Source organism: Piliocolobus tephrosceles, chromosome 13 (assembly GCF_002776525.5).
Source record: "Piliocolobus tephrosceles isolate RC106 chromosome 13, ASM277652v3, whole genome shotgun sequence".
Classification (NCBI taxonomy): domain Eukaryota; kingdom Metazoa; phylum Chordata; class Mammalia; order Primates; family Cercopithecidae; genus Piliocolobus; species Piliocolobus tephrosceles.
Genome location: NC_045446.1, coordinates 97,862,077 through 97,883,119, shown reverse-complemented (window position 1 = coordinate 97,883,119; position 21,043 = coordinate 97,862,077). Strand labels below are relative to the sequence as shown.

General features: G+C 38.7%; 1 protein-coding gene across 3 annotated transcripts in view; it reads left to right on the top strand.

Moving 5' to 3' along the window:
- The window catches only part of LOC111540103 (protein NPAT), a 62,691-nt gene extending 42,027 nt beyond the window's left edge, over nt 1-20,664 (top strand). For 2 of the 3 annotated variants that reach the window (XM_023208183.2, XM_023208181.2), the window contains exons 11-18: nt 506-602; nt 1,211-1,339; nt 3,713-5,368; nt 7,530-7,645; nt 7,721-7,829; nt 15,658-15,718; nt 15,803-16,958; nt 19,048-20,664. In XM_023208183.2, coding sequence (XP_023063951.1) covers nt 506-602; nt 1,211-1,339; nt 3,713-5,368; nt 7,530-7,645; nt 7,721-7,829; nt 15,658-15,718; nt 15,803-16,958; nt 19,048-19,125 — 3,402 coding nt within the window. In that variant the 3' untranslated portion in view covers nt 19,126-20,664. The remainder of the gene's footprint in view (nt 1-505; nt 603-1,210; nt 1,340-3,712; nt 5,369-7,529; nt 7,646-7,720; nt 7,830-15,657; nt 15,719-15,802; nt 16,959-19,047) is intronic. The other variant, XM_023208182.1, reaches the window with a different exon arrangement.
- The last annotated feature ends 379 nt before the right edge of the window (nt 20,665-21,043 follow it).

The following is a 21,043-nucleotide window of genomic DNA, read 5'->3' as shown; positions in this document are numbered from 1 at the left end:
TAGTTTTGTTTTAATTTGTTTTAAATGAGCATATCATTGGAAATTGTCTTGGAGTGGGGGGAATGCTACTACATAAAAAGTCAAAAATAGTCAAGTGTCTGCTAATTATTTTGCTGATATTAAATCATATTATTCAAACTGGGCACAGTGGCCCACGTCTATAATCCGAGTGCTCTGGGAGGCTGAGGCGAGAAGATCACTTGAGCCCAAGAGTTCAGGACTAGCCTGGGCAATGTAGCAACCCCATCTCTACCAAAAATAAAATAAAATAAAATAAGCTGGGCATAATGGTGCACCTGTAGTCCCAGCTACTCAAGAGGCTGAGGCAGGAGCATCAGTTGAGCCCAGGAATTTCAGATTATAGTGAGCTACAGTGACTATACCACTGTACCACTACACTCCAGCCTGGGCAAAAGAGTGAGACCTTGTTTCATATATACATACAGTATGTAAATATATATAAATTCAGTTAGAATCATGCCTTCACCCTACTCCTTTCTTGCAGAGTGAAATTCACATGTCTGAAGAAGCTATACAGGACATATTGGAACAGACAGAATCAGACCCAGCATTTCAGGCACTCTTTGATCTCTTTGACTATGGTAAGGAGACTATTTCAAGACAGAAAAAAAGGCTTCTCCAGTTTCTTTGGTAACTTAACTGGAGTGAATCAGCATTCCCCAGAGTATCTAAAAAAGTTCTTGTTTTCATTTCATCAGACATATGGATATGTTAAAGGAGTTTTTGTTGTTTTGTTTGTTTTTACCTGAGAAACTTCAGCTATTAAAGTGGAGAGTAGTTTTGTTTTTTATTTTTGTGGCATTTTTGCCAGCCAACAGGGAATGTGTTGATGTTGACCACTATACAAATGTACTAAACACAATTGAATGGTACAAAGGGAATGCAAAAAACTGGCCATTGTCCTCAATCTTATGATTTAGTGCAGTAGTTCTCAAAGTATAGTCCCCCAAACCAACAATCTCAACATTATCTGAGAACTCGTTAGAAAATGCAAATTACTGGGCTAAAGTTTAAGAAACACCTATTTGGTGTAAAAATCTTTGTACTTGTAAATGATATTAAAAGCAGCATTTTTTAATAAAACCCTAAATCAAAGTTTAACATTTGCTTAATCACCCACAAGCTGTATTGATTGATGTTTATTTTTTGTTTTGGTCATTTAATTATTTGCCTATTCCCTTTTTAACAGGTAAAACAAAGAATAATAAAAATATATCACAAAGTATTTCCAGTCAACCTATGGAATCCAATCCCAGTATAGTCTTAGCAGATGAAACTAATCTAGCAGTTAAAGGTTCTTTTGAAACAGAAGAATCTGGTAAGAATTTGGTTTTGTTAATGTCATCAATCCAAATCTTAATATTCGTCTCAAAATTCAAAGGCAGAAAATACTAATTTGGAAGTAGAAGTTGTTCAGATTGTTACAAATCATTTTTGTATTTTTCTCTCCGTTAAAAACAATTATAAATCTTTGGTAGTTTGATTAAAAAGAAAATTTAGGGTATTCATTCTTTAACTGTAAGCTTTTTTTGTTGGTGTGTTTTTGTTTCTTGAGATAAGGTCTCCCTCTTGTCATCCAAGCTGGAGTGCAGTGGCACAATCATAGCTCACTGCATGCAGCCTCAAACGATCCTCCGAACACTTTGGGAAGCAGAGGTAGCATTACAGGTGTGAGCCACCACACTTAACCTCATTCCTTTATAATTCAGTCTATTCTTGACACGTGCAATTTAGTATTAATGTTGTTCAGTTGCTCAAAAGTCTGTAACATTTATTTTTATTAAGGCACATCTTTTCTGCTCACCTGTTTTTAAATGTTATCACTGCTCCCACCACTAAAAAATCTGATGGCTTCCAATGTTCATTCACATCCTGTCCTTCAAGAATCTCAGACTACGTGTCTCCTTTAATTCCTCTGCCAACAATCAAGTCCAGTTCTCCATTTCTTCTTAGCCTGAATTATAGTGGGTTGTGTTTTTGCAGTATATATTATGTCTAAAAGGTTGTGTTCTACCCTGTACAAAGTGAAACTTGAAATTCTGTTTTCTGAGAAAGTCTTCCTACTTCACTGAGGAACTGCTTATCCTGAATTTATGTGGCCTGTATACAATTTCCACTGTTTTCCCCACAATAAGGATTCCGATGTGCTCTGTACTCAACAGCAAGTGTCACATTTAATAGAATTAGAGTAGTCCCCCCTTATCTGTGGGGGATATATTCCAAGCCCCACAGCGGGTGCCTGAATTGGGTGGTACCAAAACCTATCAGTATTTACTGTTTTTTTCCGATTCAGGCATACCTATGGTAAAGTTTAATTTAAAATTAGGCACAATAAGAAATTAACAATAATAAAATGGGACAGTTATAACAGTATATTATAATAAAAGTTATGTGAATGTAGTCTTCCTCAATATCTTACTGTACTGTACTCATCTCTTTTTAGACTGTGGTTGACTGTAGGTAACTGAAACCACATGAAGCAAAACTGCAGATAATGGGAGACTGCTGTATATGCTAGTTGACATAAATTTTCTGGTTTTTTAAAAAGCATTTTTCATACTGATTCAAGTTAATGTTTTCTGGCCTAAATTGTGAATGCTGTATTGTTTTCTGAAACACTTTTTCCAGGCCGGGCACGGTGGCTCATGCCTGTAATCCCAGCACTTTGGGAGGCCAAGAAGGACAGATTACTTAAGGTCAGGAATTCAGGACCAGCCTAGCCAATATGGTGAAACCCCGTCTCTACTAAAAATATAAAAATTAGCCAGGTGTAGTGGCGTGCGCCTGTGATCCCAGCTACTCAAGAGGCTGAGGCAGGAGAATCACATGAACCCGAGAGGCAGAGGCTGCAGTGAGCTGAGAATGGTACCACTGCACTCTGGCCTGGGCGACAGGGCGAGACTCTGTCTCAAAAGAAAAAACGGAAATACTCTTTCCTCTTACTCATATCATACTCTCGTTATTTTTTAAGATCTCATACAGTGCCTCCTTTATACTGCTTTCTCATGGTGCGTTTTGTTCCTATGCTGTTACAGTTTTTACCATGCTTTCTTATATGACTTTCTCTTCTATAGTTGGTTCCTTGACTAACCCTCTCCAAGATTAGAGATTGGATCATTCATCTTTGTATCCCAGTAACAAAGCATGGTTGGTCTTCAGTAAATATATGTTTAATGTTAAAGAGTACACAATGAGATCGAGTGTCAATCATGCAAAATGTACTTGGCCCCATCTCACCTTTAAGAATATGTCAGATAAGTCAGGTGTGGTGGCTTATGTCTGTGATCCCAACACTTTGGGAGGCCAAGGCAGTAGATAAAGTAAGGTCAGAAGAAATGTTAGAAGTTGAAAAGTTAAGTGTTTCAAAATTTCATGTTTGGAGCCAGTATGTTTTTTACCTATCGAAATACTAGATTTTTTTAAACCTCTTTACTTTTTCCTTCTTTGTGTCATCTGTCTTCCAAGAAGCTTAGAAAACAGATTGACACTTGTGTAAAAAGTCATCAGTCACTAGAAAGTACCTGTAAATGTTTTGATACTCAGTTAATGAGAAGCACAGCATATCAGACTTCCACTTACTGGTGTGCAAAGATGAGTTATTTCCTTGGCAAAATAAGTTTTATAGCAAAGATGACTACCATAGAAGCTGCACATATTTACCTTGTCTGCCTACCTGCCTGATATTTTGCAGATGGTCAGTCTGGTCAGCCACCATTTTGTACATCCTATCAGAATGACGACCCATTAAATGCTTTGAAGAATAGCAACAACCATGATGTGCTTAGACAGGAAGACCAGGAAAATTTTTCCCAAATAAGCTCCAGCATACAGAAAAAGGCCTTTAAAACAGCTGTACCCACTGAACAGAAATGTGACATTGACATTACCTTTGAGTCTGTGCCTAATTTGAATGACTTTAACCAAAGAGGGAATTCTAATGCTGCATGTAATCCACATTGTGCTGAATTATACACCAATCAGATGTCCACTGAAACTGAAATGACTATAGAGATTGAAAAGAACTCTTTGTCTTCAAATGTACCAAGTGAATCTCAATTACAGCCTGATCAGCCTGATATACCAATAGCTTCATTTGTTTCACTTGGTTGTGAAGCTAACAATGAAAACTTAATTCTCTCTGGGAAAAGTTCTCAACTTTTATCCCAAGATACTTCATTAACTGGAAAGCCATCTAAAAAAAGTCAATTTTGTGAAAATTCTAATGATACAGTAAAACTTAAAACTACTTTTCATGGTTCCAAGTCACCAGATTCTAGTGAAATTCACAAGAGTAAAATAGAAATTAATGTGTTAGAACCAGTTATGTCACAGCTGTCGAACTGCCAAGATAATTCTTGTCTTCAAAGTGAAATACTACCTGTGTCTGTTGAAAGTTCACATGTAAATGTATCTGAACAACAAGTAGAAATTCATCTTCGAGATTCGCTCTCTTCTGCTAAACAACCGTCTAATGATTCAACATCTGCTGAGTTAAATCATACAGAAAATGAAGCTCAGCCATCCAAGTCTGAGAAGTCACAAGAGCCTTCATCTTCTGTAAAAGAAGAGAATACTATTTTTCTGTCTTTAGGTGGAAATGATAACTGTGAGAAAGTTGCAGTGATGCCTCCAGAAGGCACTCCTATAGAAAACAGTCACTCTCTTCCTCCAGAATCTGTGTGTTCTTCAGTGGGAGATTCTCACCCTGAGTCCCAAAATACTGATGATAAACCTTCTAGCAACAACTCAGCAGAGATAGATGCATCAAATATCGTCTCTCTCAAAGTTATCATTAGTGATGATCCATTTGTTTCCTCAGATACTGAACTTACCAGTGCTGTTTCTAGTATTAATGGAGAAAACCTGCCAACTATAATCTTGTCTTCTCCTACTAAATCACCTGCTAAAAATGCAGAATTAGTTAAATGCCTGTCTTCAGAAGAAACTGTAGGTGCTGTTGTATATGCTGAAGTAGGGGATTCAGCCTCAATGGAACAGAGTCTTTTAGCATTCAAATCTGAAGACTCTGCAGTAAACAACACTCAGAATGAAGATGGCATTGCTTTTTCAGCAAATGTTACACCATGTGTTTCCAAGGATGGAGGATATATACAGTTGATGCCGACCACAAGCACAACTTTTGGCAATTCAAATAACATTCTGATAGCTACCTGTGTGACTGATCCAACAGCTTTAGGAACATCTGTGAGTCAGTCTAATGTAGTGGTGTTGCCTGGAAATTCTGCCCCTATGACTGCCCAACCTCTGCCACCTCAGTTACAGACACCACCAAGGTCAAACAGTGTTTTTGCTGTCAACCAAGCTGTGTCACCAAACTTTTCGCAAGGTAACTTTAATAACATAGTTGAAATTCATTTCTCTGGGTTGGGATCTTAATTTCTTTTGTATGTGTTGTTATTGACTAGGAAGTAATAACTCATGGGTAGATGGTATGAGAAAAGATTCTGAAATTTGTGGTTATGCTGCTTCTTTATGCTAGCTAATTCAAACTTTTTTTTCTTAATCTAGTAAGCTGTGGGTTTTAGTGGGTTTTTTCCTTTTTTCTGTTCACAAATACTTCTCAATCTATGTGCTAGTAAGTTACAAGAAACAGAAAAGACAGACTAATTCTTCACATAGCTGTATAAAACCCAGTGTTGTGGGGGGTTTTTAAAAATAGCTCTTATAGTCATGGTCTTCAGGGAACTTATCTATTTGGAGAAACTTTCCAGAAAAACTTGAATTTCGGCGTGGTGTAGTGGCTCACGCCTGTAATCCCAGCACTTTGGGAGGCCGAGGTGGGGCGATCACCTGAGGTCAGGAGTTTGAGACCAGCCTCACCAACATAGTAAAACCCCATTTCTACTAAAAATACTAAAAAATGAGCCAGGTCTGGTGGCAGGCGCCTGTAATCCCAACTACTCGGGAGGCTGAGGCAGGAGAATCTCTTGAACCTAGGTGAACCCAGGAAACAGGTTTCAGTGAGCCAAGATCATGCCATTGCACTTCAGCCTGGGCAACAAGAGTAAGACTCTGTCTCAAAATAAACAAAACTTGAATTTCTTCCTTTATAAAATCTTAATTTTTCACTGCCTTTCACCTTCTAGAATTGATCTCTGTCTTTAAAATCCTTTGTTTATGGCTGGGCGCAGTGGCTCATGCCCATAATCCCAGCACTTTGGGAGGCCGAGGTGGGCAGATCACCTGAGGTCAGGAGTTCGAGACCAGCCTGGCCAACATAGTGAAACCCTGTATCTACTAAAAATATAAAAATTAGCTGGGCATGGTGGTGGGCACCTGTAATCCCAGCTACTTGGGAGGCTGAGACAGAAGAATCGCTTGAAGCTGGGAGGCAGAGATTGCAGTGAGCCAAGACCAAACCGCTGTACTTCAGCCTGGGCAACAGAGTAAGACTCTGTCTCAAAAAAAAAAAAAAAAAAATCCTTTATTCGTAGGGGCTCTTGTGGCATTTATTGCCTGCTGTGTTATATGTAGTTAGTGATTGATATGCCTGTCATATTGATAATTTTTTGTTGTATGTTCCTCAGTGATAGCGCTTATGGCACATTTATTTACATTTCCTTATGTGTTGGTTCCCAAGCTTCCCTCCTTTCCCTTTTTGTAACATTATAGACATACAATAAAATTTCATTAAATATCAACAATTAGTATTAAACCTAACGGGTCTGTTTTAAGTGCCATTACAAATTACATAAAGGAGAGGTCGGAATTAGTAGAGAATGTGGGGCTTGAGCTAAAGCTTAAAGAATGAAGGTAGGATTTGGAGTTAAAGCAAGGAAGTTTTTATAACTTATAAAACCTATGAGTTATAAAGAGAAGCAGTACAAGCATAGAGAGACCATAGTGGGTTGCATGAAAATGAGGGGATCAACCTGACAGTAATGTATTAGGCAAAAGTTTGTTTATGGGACAGGACTAAATTACGGTAGCCACAGACTATGTTGTTGACTTCTAAGGACCATATAGACATTGTAATTTTCCTTCCATAATTTTGTCCAGTTATGTGCTTACCTTACCTCCTTTTGATCAATACCATTGAGATATGTAATAGGTTGGGGTTATGAGCGTAGTCCTGGCTATAAATATTCAGTTGGGTTTCTAATTTTCTGGTATAAGATTCAGACTTGAAACATTCACCACTCATTTTCTAACTAGTTTCATTATTTCTAGAGGAATCCAGATATGATTGTAATATGTCTTGGCTGTAGAGTCATATGCTTGATCAACGTGGTTCACTGACTGAATAACATAAGACCACCTTAATATTTGGATTGACTTTTTCTTGATTTGTTAGCCTTGCTGTTTTTCCTAAAACTGTTTCAGTTTTGTGTTTTGTTTTGTTTTGTTTTTGGAGAGTGGATTGTAAGGAAGAGGGATTGTTGATAGAATTTATTTCAAAACAGTAATTAATTTGTGCCAAACATTTGTTTGTTTTGTGCCAAAGCATTTGAGAGGAAATCTTATTTTAACAGTAACTGTTTTTTTAGGATCTGCCATAATAATTGCCTCTCCAGTCCAGCCTGTACTCCAGGGAATGGTAGGGATGATCCCAGTATCTGTGGTTGGACAGAATGGAAATAACTTTTCTACTACTCCTCGGCAGGTAAGATTTATGAACTGAAAATGGTGCATTGATGCTTTTCAAGCTTAGTGTAATTAATGACTTTTTCTCTTCTAGGTTCTTCATATGCCTTTGGCAGCACCTGTGTGCAATAGAAGTATCCCTCAATTCCCAGTCCCTCCAAAATCTCAGAAGGCTCAGGGACTAAGAAACAAGCCTTGTATAGGTACCATTTTTAAATTCATTAATGTCAACTTTGTATGTTCATTTGTTTGCAGCAACACCTAAATGTTTTCTTTTTGAATACCTAAACCGTTTTATCAACAAGTGATCACCCTACATTTGCTAGTAACAGATATCATAATGTAGCCAACTGTCTGCTGAACAGCTTTGGTTCTGAGAAAATTGTTTCCTTTGTTGAATCTATTAGGTTTTGCCCAGTAGTCCTTGGTTTATTCTTTGCAGCTTCCCTAAGTTAAGTATAATCCCTGTTTTTCCCAACAACTTTTGAGTGTTTAGTGAATGCCTCGTATAATTGTTTGAGACTTTAGAGCAGTTCTTCTTGTATTTTAGTGTGTATATGAACTACTTGGGGATTTTGTTAAATGCAGGTACTGAATTAATAGGACTAGTACAGCGCCTGAAATTCCTCATTTCTAACAGCTTCTAAGCAATGCCAGTGCTGCTGGTACTGGACCACACTTGAAGCAAGGCTTTAGAGTTTGCAATTACCTTCCTGTGTTTCCTGTTTTAGCCATTGTCCCAACCATCTGTTTACTTATTTGAAAAACCTGGTAGTCACTCTTAAAACACATTTTTCCTCTCCTTCTTAGTTCAAGTATTTGTCATTTTTCATCTAAGTTGCATCAATAGTGTCTTGTAGTCTCCCTTCTTTTCGTCTTTGTTGTTTCGGTTCACCTTATATCTGCTGGCTGAGTGACTTTTTTTCCCCTAAAATACAAATCTGAGTATGTTGCTTCCCTGCCTAAAAACTTTCAGCAACTCCCCTTTGCCCACAGGATAAAATTGAAATTTCTCAGGGTGACATATATGCATACATTTGTCATCGAGTCACTCTCGACCTCTCCATTCTCATCTCTTACCACTTCTCAGCATGGACCCTTTGTACAGACTATAGTTGCTGCTCTCCTTATACTTGGTGATCTTTCTTGTCCCTCTACCTTTACCAATGCTATCTCTTCTACCTAGAATTCCCCCTTCTTACCCAGCTCTTACCCTCAATCTGGTTCTTATTTATCCTTCAAACTTAACTTAAATGTGACTTTATCCTTGGAAACATTTTTAACCAGCGGTGGCTAAGGTGGATATTCCAGTTTTATTTTTTTCTTTAATTCTTAGTGATACCTATGCTATAGCACTTAACACATTACATTGTATTTTTTCTCAGTAGTGTGTCTTAAATGCACTCATAATACAGAGAACTCACTAAATGCTATCATCAAATCAGCCTTTCCTTAAGCTAAACAGTATACATCTATTGATGTAGGCTTAAGTTGCGTTTTGACTGATTGAGGCACCCTCTTAGACTTATGTCATGTTATAACTACTCTATATTATCTTTATGTTCTTTCTCATAACTAGTTCATTCCTTTTAATGGCCATTTGATAGCTATCACACAAATGTATTTTATGTATCTCCTATCAGTGGACTTTTCATATGTTTTCAAGGTTTTTAATCTGACATGGAATGATAGGAGGAACACCTTTGTAAATGCCTCTGTGTGAACCCATATGAGAGTTTCTTTGGGGGCTTATTCCCAGAAATATTTGGATACACTGGATATACATAGAGAAGAAAGTTTATACTTCTACCATTATTTTCCCTGCTTCCCTCACAACACTACCAATATTTGATACCATGTGATATTTTTAACTTTTGCCACTATGATGGATGTAAAGTGGTAGTATCTCATATCATTCTTTTGCTTTATTCTGATTACTAATAAAGTTTGGAATCCTCTCATAACCATAAATAATATTTTCCCTTCTGTGAATTGCTTATTCATATCCTTTTCCTACTTTATTAAATTTCCTGTCTGTTGAGGTGTTATACTTTTATTAGTAACATATCACAGATGTCTTCACAGTCTGACACTTGTTTTTATCCCTTACAAAGTTAATACCAGAAAAAAACATTGGTGAAGTTAAGCATCCATGTATGATTAAAGCTCTTAAAGGCTCTCTATAGTAAACATTATGGGTTCCCTTTAAAGCTATGAATAACACAAGGATACTGATTCCCACCCTGTATGTAATAAGCCAATGTTTCCAACACCAGTAAATTAATTATTAAGTAATCAGTCTTTTCCCCCACTGACATCTGATTATACTTCCACCATAAACAAGCTCCCATACATATGTGGTTCCAGACAGTACAGTAAGAAAATGGAACTGGGCATGGTGGCTCATCCCCATAATCCCGCACCTTAGGAGGCCGAGGCAGGAGGATTGCTTGAGTCTAGGAGTTTGAGACTAGCCTGGGCAATATAGTGAGACCACGTCTCTAGAAAATAATTTTTTTAAAAGTAGCCAGCTGTGGTGGCAGATAGTAGTCCCACCTATTCGGGAGGGTGAGGCAGAAGGATTGCTTAAGTCCAGGAGGTTGAAGCTGTAAGTGAGCCATGGTCATGCCACTACACTCCAGTCTGGGCAACAGTGAGACCCTGTCTCAGAAAAGAAGAGAGATAGGTGTAAAGATTTGAAGAGAGGGAATTAAACTGTTATGGAAAATGAAGTGATTTTTATACAATAAAGCCACAGGGAGTTAATAGAAAAATTAATAGAACTAATAATTCAGTAAGGTTGCCAGGTATGACTAATTTATTAAAATTGTGTTTTTAGGTGCCAGCAATAAACACCTATTAAATGTAATAGAAAATAAGATACTGTTTATAATGACCACAAAAATGATAAAGTATAAAGGAAGTAACCTAACCAAAAATGTTAGAAATGGGGAATATTTGAAATTTTTCATAAAGGATATATAAATAGAAGAGAACCGTGTTCATAGGTTTGAAAATTTAACAGTGTAAAGATTGCAATTCTCCTAGTTGAATCAAAAATTCAATATAATTTTCCTTTAAAATCCCAGTAGAATATTTTGGGAGATGGGAAAAACTATAAAATCTATGAGAAAGAATAAAAGTCCATGACTAGCCAAGATGGAAGAGCAGAGGACAGACTCATTCTACCAAATAATAAAATGTTGCAAAGCCACAGTAATTAAAACAAAAAGACAAATGGAACAAGATAGTTTAGAAAGAGACCTTGTACATGGTAATGTTAACATTAGAAGTCAAGAGCAAGATGGATGGTATAATACATGAAATGTATTGATCATTAAATATATAATATATAGAGAAGAAAGTAGATCCCTTCCTCATACAAAGATGAAGTCCAAGATGATTAAAGACCTAAAAGTAAAAAGTCAAACAATTAAATGATAGAAGAATGTATAAGAGAATATTTTTATGACACTGGGATAAAGGATTTCTTTCTTTTTTTTTTTTTTTTTTTTACTTGAGATGGGAGTCTTGCTCTGTCACCCAGGCTAGAATGCAGTGGCATGGTCTTGGCTCACTGCTGCCTTCCTTTGCCTCCCGAGTTCAAGCGATTCTCCTGTCTCAGCCTCCTGAGTAGCTGGGATTACAGGCGCATGCCACTACACTCAGCTAATTTTTGTATCTTCAGTAGAGATGGAAAGATTTCACTGTCTTAGCCAGGCTGGTCTTGAACTCCTGACCTCTTGATCCCCCGACCTCGGCCTCCCAAAGTGCTGGGATTACAGGCATGAGCCACCGCTCCTGGCCTGGGATTTCTTTTTTTAAATGAAAAGACTTCAGGCACAATGGCTCACTCCTGTTAATTCCAGCACTTTGGGAGGCCAAGACAGGTGAATAACTTAAGTCCAGGAGTTTGAGACCAGCCTATGCAACATAATGAGACTCTGTGTTTACAGAAATTTTTTTTTTAAAAATTAGCCAGGTGTGGACCGGGCGCGGTGGCTCACACCTGTAATCCCAGCCCTTTTGGAGGCCGAGGCAGGCGGATCATGAGGTCAGGAGATCGAGACCATCCTGGCTGACACGGTGAAACCCCGTCTCTACTAAAAAATACAAAAAACTAGCCGGGTGAGGTGGCGGGCACCTGTAGTCCCAGCTACTCAGGAAGCTGAGGCAGGAGAATGGTGTAAACCCGGGAGGCGGAGCTTGCAGTGAGCTGAGATCCGGCCACTGCACTCCAGCCTGGGCTACAGAGCGAGACTCTGTCTCAAAAAAAAAAAAAAAAGTGAGATGTGGTGGCATGAACTTGTAGTCTCAGCTACTTGAGACACTGAGGTTGGAGGATCCCTTGAGCCCACGAGTTTGAGAGTGCAGTGAGCTGTCTTCATGCCACTGCACTCAAGCCTAGGCAGTAGAGCAAGACCCTGTCACAACAACAACAAAAATATATATATGTATATATGTGTGTGTATATATTAATAGAAGAAAAGAAACTGGGTGTGGTGGCATGTATCTGCAATCCTAGCCACTTGGGAGGCTGAGGCAGGAGGATCGCGAGCCCAGGAGTTTGAGACCAGCCTGGGCAACAAATAGACCCGTCTCAAATAAAATTCTAAAATGAGAAATACATAACTTATAAATGGAAAAAATTGATAGAGTGAACTACTCCAGAATTTAAAGTTTCTGTTCAACAAAAGACACCATACACAAAATAACAGCAGATTTTTACTCTGAACCTTGATGACTATGCTACCTGGTTCTCAGACTTTTCTCCCTACATTTTTTCATCATCCTGAATGACAAAATACCCATGTTGTAAATCTACTCACCACCCTAACCCTCAGAGGTTTTTTATGCTTTCCACTCCTTATTTATTTATTTAATTATTTATTTATTTATTTTTGAGGTAGAGTCTTGCTCTTGTCGCCCAGGCTGGAATGCAGTGGCACAATCTCGGCTTACTGCAACCTCCACCTGCTGGGTTCAAGCAATTCTTCTACCTCAGCCTCCTGAGTAGCTGGGGCTACTGGCACGCACCACCATGCCCAGCTAGTTTTTGTATTTTTAGTAGAAACGAGGTTTCTCCATGTTAGCCACGCTGGTCTTGAACTCCTGACCTCAGGTGATATGCCTGCCTCCACCTCCCAAAGTGCTGGAATTACAGGCATGAGCCACCGCGCCCAGCCCGCGCCTTTCCACTCCTAAGACTTATTTTAAATTCAGCCAACCTCTTCCATAGCCACACCTTGAATTTTTCACCTTTTTATTAGACTTACAAGATTTTTAAAGGTCAGTGATGTGTCTCAAAACACTCATTTCCATATACCCATTGAATTCCTCTTCAACCAGTGATAGCTTTTCTTATTTGAATCCTTACCTTTCACTTGAACTTGTATCTTCTTTCGATTCACTTCCTTTACTAAACAGCCTAGAGCCCAGAAGCCACCACATCAGCCACTTTTGCCAGTACTTTTAATAACCTGCATATACACATTCTTCTACATATGCACTGGCTACTCTACAGCCCTTGATCTGTCCAGCCAGCCATCTCAGCTTTTATACCTGGACTTGCTAGCATTGGGTGCCTTAGAAATGCTACCATTCCCTACCACTTAAAAATGCATTTCTCACCCACTGTCCACTTGGCAATCAATTTAAATGTCTGCCTCTCTGCTTTCTCTTCTGTACTTCCTTCAAACTATTCCAGTCTTGCACAGCACATCTCAAATCTAGTCCTGCTCCTCCTCACTTTTAGCTACTGGTTTTATTTTCCATCTTAACCAGTATTAAACTTCACTTTCTGATCATCACATTCATTCAGTACATACCTATTCTGCTTCCAAAATCATCCTTTCTTAAATAACTGTCTTTCATTCTTTCTAAGGTTAATGCAGTCTACATGTGCTCCAGATTCTTCTATATGTTTTTCATCTTTTCCTGTTTGGCTTCTCTCCCTAGCTATAAACATAGGTTTGTCCCACCTGCTGACCTTTTATCTTAATCTCTTAACCTCTCTTAATCTTCCATTGCTTCATTCAAATTATTGTCTTTTCTCATGTATTTACTGAAACTGTCTACACTAAGGTCACCAGTAGCCTCCTAATATTGCATTATGCATTGAAACTTTTCCATTCTTTTTTTTTTTTTTTTTTTTTGAGACCGAGTCTCGCTCGCTCTGTCACCCGGGCTGGAGTGCTGTGGCCGGATCTCAGCTCACTGCAAGCTCCGCCTCCCAGGTTCACGCCATTCTCCTGCCTCAGCCTCCCGGGTAGCTGGGACTACAGGCGCCGCCACCTCGCCCGGCTAGGTTTTTGTATTTTTTAGTAGAGACGGGGTTTCACCGTGTTAGCCAGGATGGTCTCGATCTCCTGACCTTGTGATCCGGCCGTCTCGGCCTCCCTAAGTGCTGGGATTACAGGCTTGAGCCACCGCACCCGGCGAAACTTTTCCATTCTTACCTTACTTTGCTTTCCCTATACTGTTGATACTGTGGTGGCTTCTGGAGCCATAACTAAACTATTCTCCTCCCTTGCTAATTTTGTGTAACTCTGCAACCTCCACCTGCTGGGTTCAAACTCTACATATTTCTCACCTCTCTTCCTCAAAGACTTCTTCTGCCTAGTGTTTTTCCCCTTGGTTAATGTCACAATTTATTTTTTTCCTTTACTTTTTGTAATGCAAATGCCCATTATTGTCTCTCAGACCCTCATCATCTCTTACCTGAAATATAGCCATATACACAGAGTTTCTACTTCCAGTTTTCTGTCTTCTCAGTTCCATCTTCCACATTATTGCCAGATTGATCTTCCAAAAACATAAACCTATTCATGCATCTTCACTATGTAACACTCTTAAAGGGGCCAGGCATGGTAGCTCACTCCTGTAATCCCAGCACTTTGGGAAGCCGAAGAGGGTACGATCACCTGCGGTCAGGAGTTTGAGACTAGCCTGGCTTACATAGTGAAATCCCTTCTCTACTGAAAATACAAAAATTACCTGGGCATGGCAGTGTGCACCTGTAATCCCAGCTACTCACGAGACTGAGGCACTGGAGGACTGGAGGTTGCAGTGAGCCAAGATCATGCCATTGCACTCCAGCCTGGGCAACAGAGAGAGACTCTGTCTCAAAAATAAATAAATACATAAATAAATCTCTTAAAGGATTGTCTCTGAAACCTTTTGCGTAATACATAAGATTCTTCATAATCTCATCTTTGCTCTTCTTTCTAGTTTTGATATCTTGCTGCTCTCCCACATAAATGCTGAAGCTCGTGGAAATTAAAATATGGCTATTAAAACTTCAGAGCATGTGCTCTGAGTGACATAGGCTTGTAAACATGATAGGTACTTGGACAGAATTTTAAAATAGATATAATCTGTTTTCTTTAAGTGACTACCTGGATGTAAGTAGTATATTATGTGCTATATTGAGCATTGTAATTTGTAGATCCAAAGACTGGATTTATAATATTTGCCTGAACTGGGCACGGTGGTTCATGCCTATAATCCAGCCATTTGGGAGGCCCAGGTGAGCAGGTCACTTGAGGCCAGGAAATTGAAACTAGCCTGGCCAACATGGCGAAACCCCATCTCTACTAAAAACACAAAAAATTAACTGGGCGTGGTGGTGGGCGCCTGTAATCCCAGCTACTCGGGAGGCGGAGGCAGGAGAATCGCTTGAACCCGGGAGGCAAAGGTTGCAGTGAGCTGAGATCGTGCCACTGCACTCCAGTCTGGGTGACAGAGCATGACTGTCTCAAAAAAAACAAACAAACAGACAAACATAATATTTGCCTGAAGTTGACACATGTCATTTGCTCCATATCTGGATTTCCTCTGTAGCAGTGGGGAAATAGCCATCTTGTACTTATTTCAAAACTACTTTTTAAAAGCTGCTTTGTCAACATGTTCTATTTGTACGTTAGCTGTCATTTAAAAATTTTTCTCATGATACGTGACAATTGTCATCTGTTCCATCCTCTTTCAGAGGAGTGTATTCTTTTTCTCAGGAATGTGCATTTATAATTTCAGGAAAACAAGTAAATAATTCGGTGGATTCGTCAGGTCATTCAGTTGGATGTCATGCCCAAAGGTGAGTATAAAGTAGTTTCTATCATAGATTATTTGAATGCTCAGATTTAAAACATAAAGGATTTCTTTATGCTGCTAGAAATAGTTTTGTTTTGTTTTGTTTTAGAACTGAAGTTTCTGACAAGACTATTGCCACAGATCTTGGGAAGAAATCAGAAGAAACCACAGTTCCCTTCCCAGAAGAGAGTGTAGTTCCAGCTGCTAAACCATGCCACAGACGTGTACTCTGTTTTGACAGCACTGCTGCTCCCGTGGCAAATACACAGGGGCCAAACCATAAGATGGTGTCCCAAAACAAAGAAAGGAATGCAGTCTCTTTTCCTAATCTTGACTCACCCAATGTGTCCTCCACCTTAAAACCTCCTTCTAATAATGCTATCAAAAGAGAGAAAGAGAAGCCTCCTCTGCCTAAGATTTTATCGAAATCGGAAAGTGCCATTAGCCGGCCTACCACCATAAGAGAAACTCAATCAGAAAAGAAAGTTTCACCAACAGAAATTGTGCTTGAATCTTTCCATAAAGCAACAGCTAATAAGGAAAATGAATTATGCAGCGATGTAGAAAGGCAGAAAAATCTAGAAAATTCGAAACTATCTATTGGGCAGCAAAATGGGGGTTTGCGAAGTGAGAAATCTGTAGCTTCACTGCAAGAAATGACCAAAAAACAAGGCACATCTTCAAACAATAAAAATGTCCTTTCAGTAGGTACAGCTGTGAAGGATCTAAAACAAGAACAAACTAAATCCACCAGTTCTTTGATTACCACAGAAATGTTACAGGATATACAGAGGCACAGCTCAGTAAGTAGGCTTGCTGAGAGTAGTGATTTACCTGTACCCCGGACACATGGCTCCGGGGCAGGGGAAAAACATAAAGAAGAACCTATAGATGTTATCAAGGCCCCCTCTAGCAGGCGTTTCAGTGAAGACAGTAGCACATCAAAAGTAATGGTCCCTCCTGTCACCCCAGACCTGCCTGCCTGCAGCCCTGCCAGTGAAACAGGCAGTGAAAACAGTGTAAATATGGCTGCCCACACATTAATGATTCTCTCCAGGGCAGCCATTTCTAGGACTACTTCAGCAACTCCTCTGAAAGATAACACACAACAGTTTAGAGCATCTTCAAGGAGCACCACAAAAAAGCGGAAAATTGAGGAATTAGATGAACGTGAGCGCAACTCTCGTACTTCTAGTAAAAACCTTACAAATTCATCAGTACCAATGAAAAAGAAGAAAATTAAGGCAAGTTTGAAAGTTTTAATTTCCAAACCACACCTTTTTTTCTCTTTAATAATTATAGAATTCAGCAGTTCTTGCCACAACTTTATGTTATGGCTAAGACAGCTTTTAGTTTTCATTGACAAAATACATTGTCCAGCAGGGTTAATGTGGTATGCGCAGGGTGTCTAGGTTAAACAGCATTTTCAGAACAACTGCTGAGGCATTTGTTTATAAACATCTTTCCAGGGGGAAAAAAATACAGTGTTTGTTTCTTTCTTGGTAGAACTCAAGTTTTTTCATGAGCATGACATAGTCATGAAAGATTGGGAAACACTATTAAACACTTGTGTGGAATTACCAAGTAATAAAGGAGTTTGTTCTTAGATCTTCAGTCCCCCCCTCCCCCCCCCTGCCCAACGTCTTGTAATCTCTTCCATAGGCCCTTAAAAATGTTAGCATATGGCTGGGCATGGTGACTCATGCCTGTAATCCCAGCACTTTGGGAGGCTGAGGCGGGCAGATCACGAGGTCAGGAGATTGAGACCATCATGGCTAACACAGTGAAACCCCGTCTGTACTAAAAATACAAAAAATTAGCCAGGCATGGTGGCGGGCGCCTGTAGTCCCAGCTAATCTGGAGGGGCAGGAGAATGGCGTGAACCCGGGAAGTGGAGCTTGCAGTGAGCCGAGTTCACGCCACTGTGCTCCAGCCTGGGTGACAGCGAGACTCCTCCAAAAAAAAAGATATTAGAGCACTGGAAAAATTAAATTTACCTGTTTTTCCTTTTTTTTATTTTGAGACAGGGTTTCACTCCCGTCACCCAGGCTGGAGTGCAATGGTGTGATCTCAGCTCACTGCAGCCTCCACCTCCCAGGCTCAAGCGATTCTCCTACCTCAGCCTCCCAAATAGCTGGGGCTGCAGGCATATGCCACTGCACGTGGCTAATACTTTTTCCTTTTTTTTTATTTTTTTTGAGATGGAGCCTTGTGCTATTACCCACTGGAGTACAGTGGCACGATCTCGCCTCACTGCAACTTCCGCCTAAGTTCAAGCAATTTCCCTGCCTCAGACCCCAGAGTAGCTGGGATTACAGGTGTCTGCCACCACACCGGGCTAATTTTTGTATTTTTAGTAGAGATAGGGTTTCACCACGTTGACCAGGCTGGTCTTGAACTCCTGACCTCGTGATCCACCCGCCTTGGCCTTTCAGGGTGCTGGGATTCAGGCGTAAGCCACCACGCCTGGACATTTTTTCTATTTTTTTAATTTTTTTTTATAGAGATGAGGTTTTGCCATGTTGCCCAGGCTGATCTTGAAGTCCTGAGCTCAGGTGATCTGCATGCCTTGGCCTCCCAAAGTGCTGGGATTACAGGCATGAGCCACTGCACCTGGCCTTACTTAACGTTTTTTCTTTAAGCATGGTTGTCTCTAGAAAGGCAATGCAGGGATAGCATTGATAAATGAAATTCATTTATTTTCAATTTGGTTAGCTATTTAGTAAGTGAATTGAATAGAAAGTGTTTAAAATATCATAGAGGAAGTATGGTATCAGGGAAATAATTTAGGCTTTGTTGCCCTACAAGTCTGGGTTTGAATCCTGCATCTACTGTGTATTGGTCCTGTGATCATGATTAAGTCTATAGCCTCTCTGAGTCTCAACCTCATCACTTGACATGATATTACCAGATACCTTAGGCTGTGAAGTCTAAATGTAGTATACACATAAAGTATCTGGTGTATATTAAGTTTTGGAACTGACAAGTAGTACCTGTTACTTTAAACATCTGTTAGTAAAGCTTTCTTAGCAGTAATAACCACCTAGCATAGAAAGCATGTTCTATCTTGTCTCATTCAACATTCAGATACTCTGGATTTGTATAATGTCTTTTGCCATAAACTAACATTCAGGTGCTATTGAAGTATATTTAATTAACTTTGGGTTTATAAAACTTGTCTCTACTTCTCTATAGAAGTAAAATTCTAATAGACTAAAAAAGTTTGACAATTTTAGTAGTATGTGAAAGAACCCAATACACTGTTTTAGGTGATTTACTAAGAAAGCACTTTGGCCTTGTTTGAGTTTATTTTTTCTTTCTCTTTTTCAACAGAAAAAGAAGCTTCCCAGTTCATTTCCAGCAGGAATGGATGTAGACAAATTTTTATTATCATTGCATTATGATGAGTAAACATTCTGGGCACATAAGAACAGTAGGTGTTCAAAACTCGTATCCCTTAAACTGAGTGTAGGGAATGGGATATTGACAGAATTTGAAAGCATGACCTGCACTTTGATTGTACTGAAATTTCACTTTATATCTAAATCATGCTGTTTCTAAAACAGCTTCCGAGTTTGTAAATAGACTTACTTGGTTTATTTTTATTTTGGGAAAAACATTTGCAGAAATGTAAGTAAAGCCAATCTGCAAAACTGTATAGCTTTGACAATTCCATATTGTAAATACTGTGTAAATCTTGTTGAAATAGACTTAAATCAACCTAATGTGTTTTTTGACTTCTTATAATCTCTAATTCTAAGACTTACTCATCTGGAATAGTTTCTCACTTGTTTTGGAGGAAAATGATGCTTACTCTTATAAATTACCTTCAGTAACTGTTCAACAAGACATTTAAATACACAGCCACTAAGTACTACAAAATGATAACCACCTCAACCGATAGCAAAATATCTAATTAGAAATCAATAGTTTGATGAGTTTTTTCCTAGAGTGAATACTACCCCTTTCTTGTAATTGCTGTAAGTATTATATTTCTGGAATTTTACACTTTACCTGTTTCTTCTGATCCCTCTGTTCTCTGTTTTAAAGAGAGAATTTTGTAAACCATTTATTGAATGTTCTGATCTTTCATTTATAACTTTTAAGATTTTTACAGGACTTTAAGTGGTTAGACTATTGAGCCATAAAAAGTTTGGTTTGTAGTAGAGATTTCTCGATATGTACTTTTCCCCTAAATGCTGGGGATTTAAAGAATTGCACTAATTCATAGAACTCTTTACATTGTAGTGACCAATGCACATATAATTTAAATCTTGTATTCTATGTGAAAGTTTATGTGGAGGATTATCTTCTGGTATTGTGTCCATCATAAGATGTAAAAAGAGAAATCATAGTTTTATATTTTAGTTTCTCCTACAATGGGGTATGTTAAATAACTATATCTATACTTAGATACAGTGCATTGTCTGTGTCCCTTAAAGTGTTACAAAGAGTTTCTCTCAAAAGGTCCTTAAGGAGAGTTGAGAGATGAGAGAGGTGCCTTCTCTGTATTAGACTCACACACATCAGTCAAGTTGAAGAATTGGTTTAAACTTTTAAATGAGAACAGAAATTATAATTAGTACCTGACCAATTGTGCCTAGATATTAAAGTATGTTCTCTTTAGTACGTTCCGTTCAATTAAATATCAGTATATTAGGGATTTTTTTCTACAGGTGTATATTTTGTGTAAAGAGTCAGTTTCCTCAACCATTTTTTTGTACTGGGCCTTAAAAAAAATCCATCCAACCTTAACACAACATTTCTCAGTGTAGAAATCATGTCTTCTTAATTGCTGAACCTTACTGCAAAAACTTGTGATGTAAGAAATTTTTATGATGTGGCAGTGGTCTATTCCTGAGAAACTAAATATCATATAGTTAATGTTTATTTAACTCAACTTGAGATTGTACTACAGTTAGGTTTGAATAAATATTTTCATTAACTTCAGAAGTTTGAATTACTTTACATTGGCAGTCTTGTTTAGAAACTGATTAAATTCCTTTGCAAGTCAATTCTTACTCTTTTTTGGGAGTTTGTACAATGCTGAAAATCACAGTTTTCTTCTTATTCAATTCATATGCTAAGTACTGAAAATTCACATACAAATAAGTTGAGTTTCTTCAAGATATATAGTTAACTAACCAGGAACTGCTAAATAAAGTCGAAAGATAACTTGCATTTGGAGCTTTTATGTTCAAAGGCAAGATCATGTCCCCATTTTACCTTAAAAGTCCACAGGTCCTGGACTTCATTATACTATTGTACCTGGTAACCTATTTGAATACTTAAGTGCCCAGTGGCTGCATTTCAGGGTTGATGTATACTA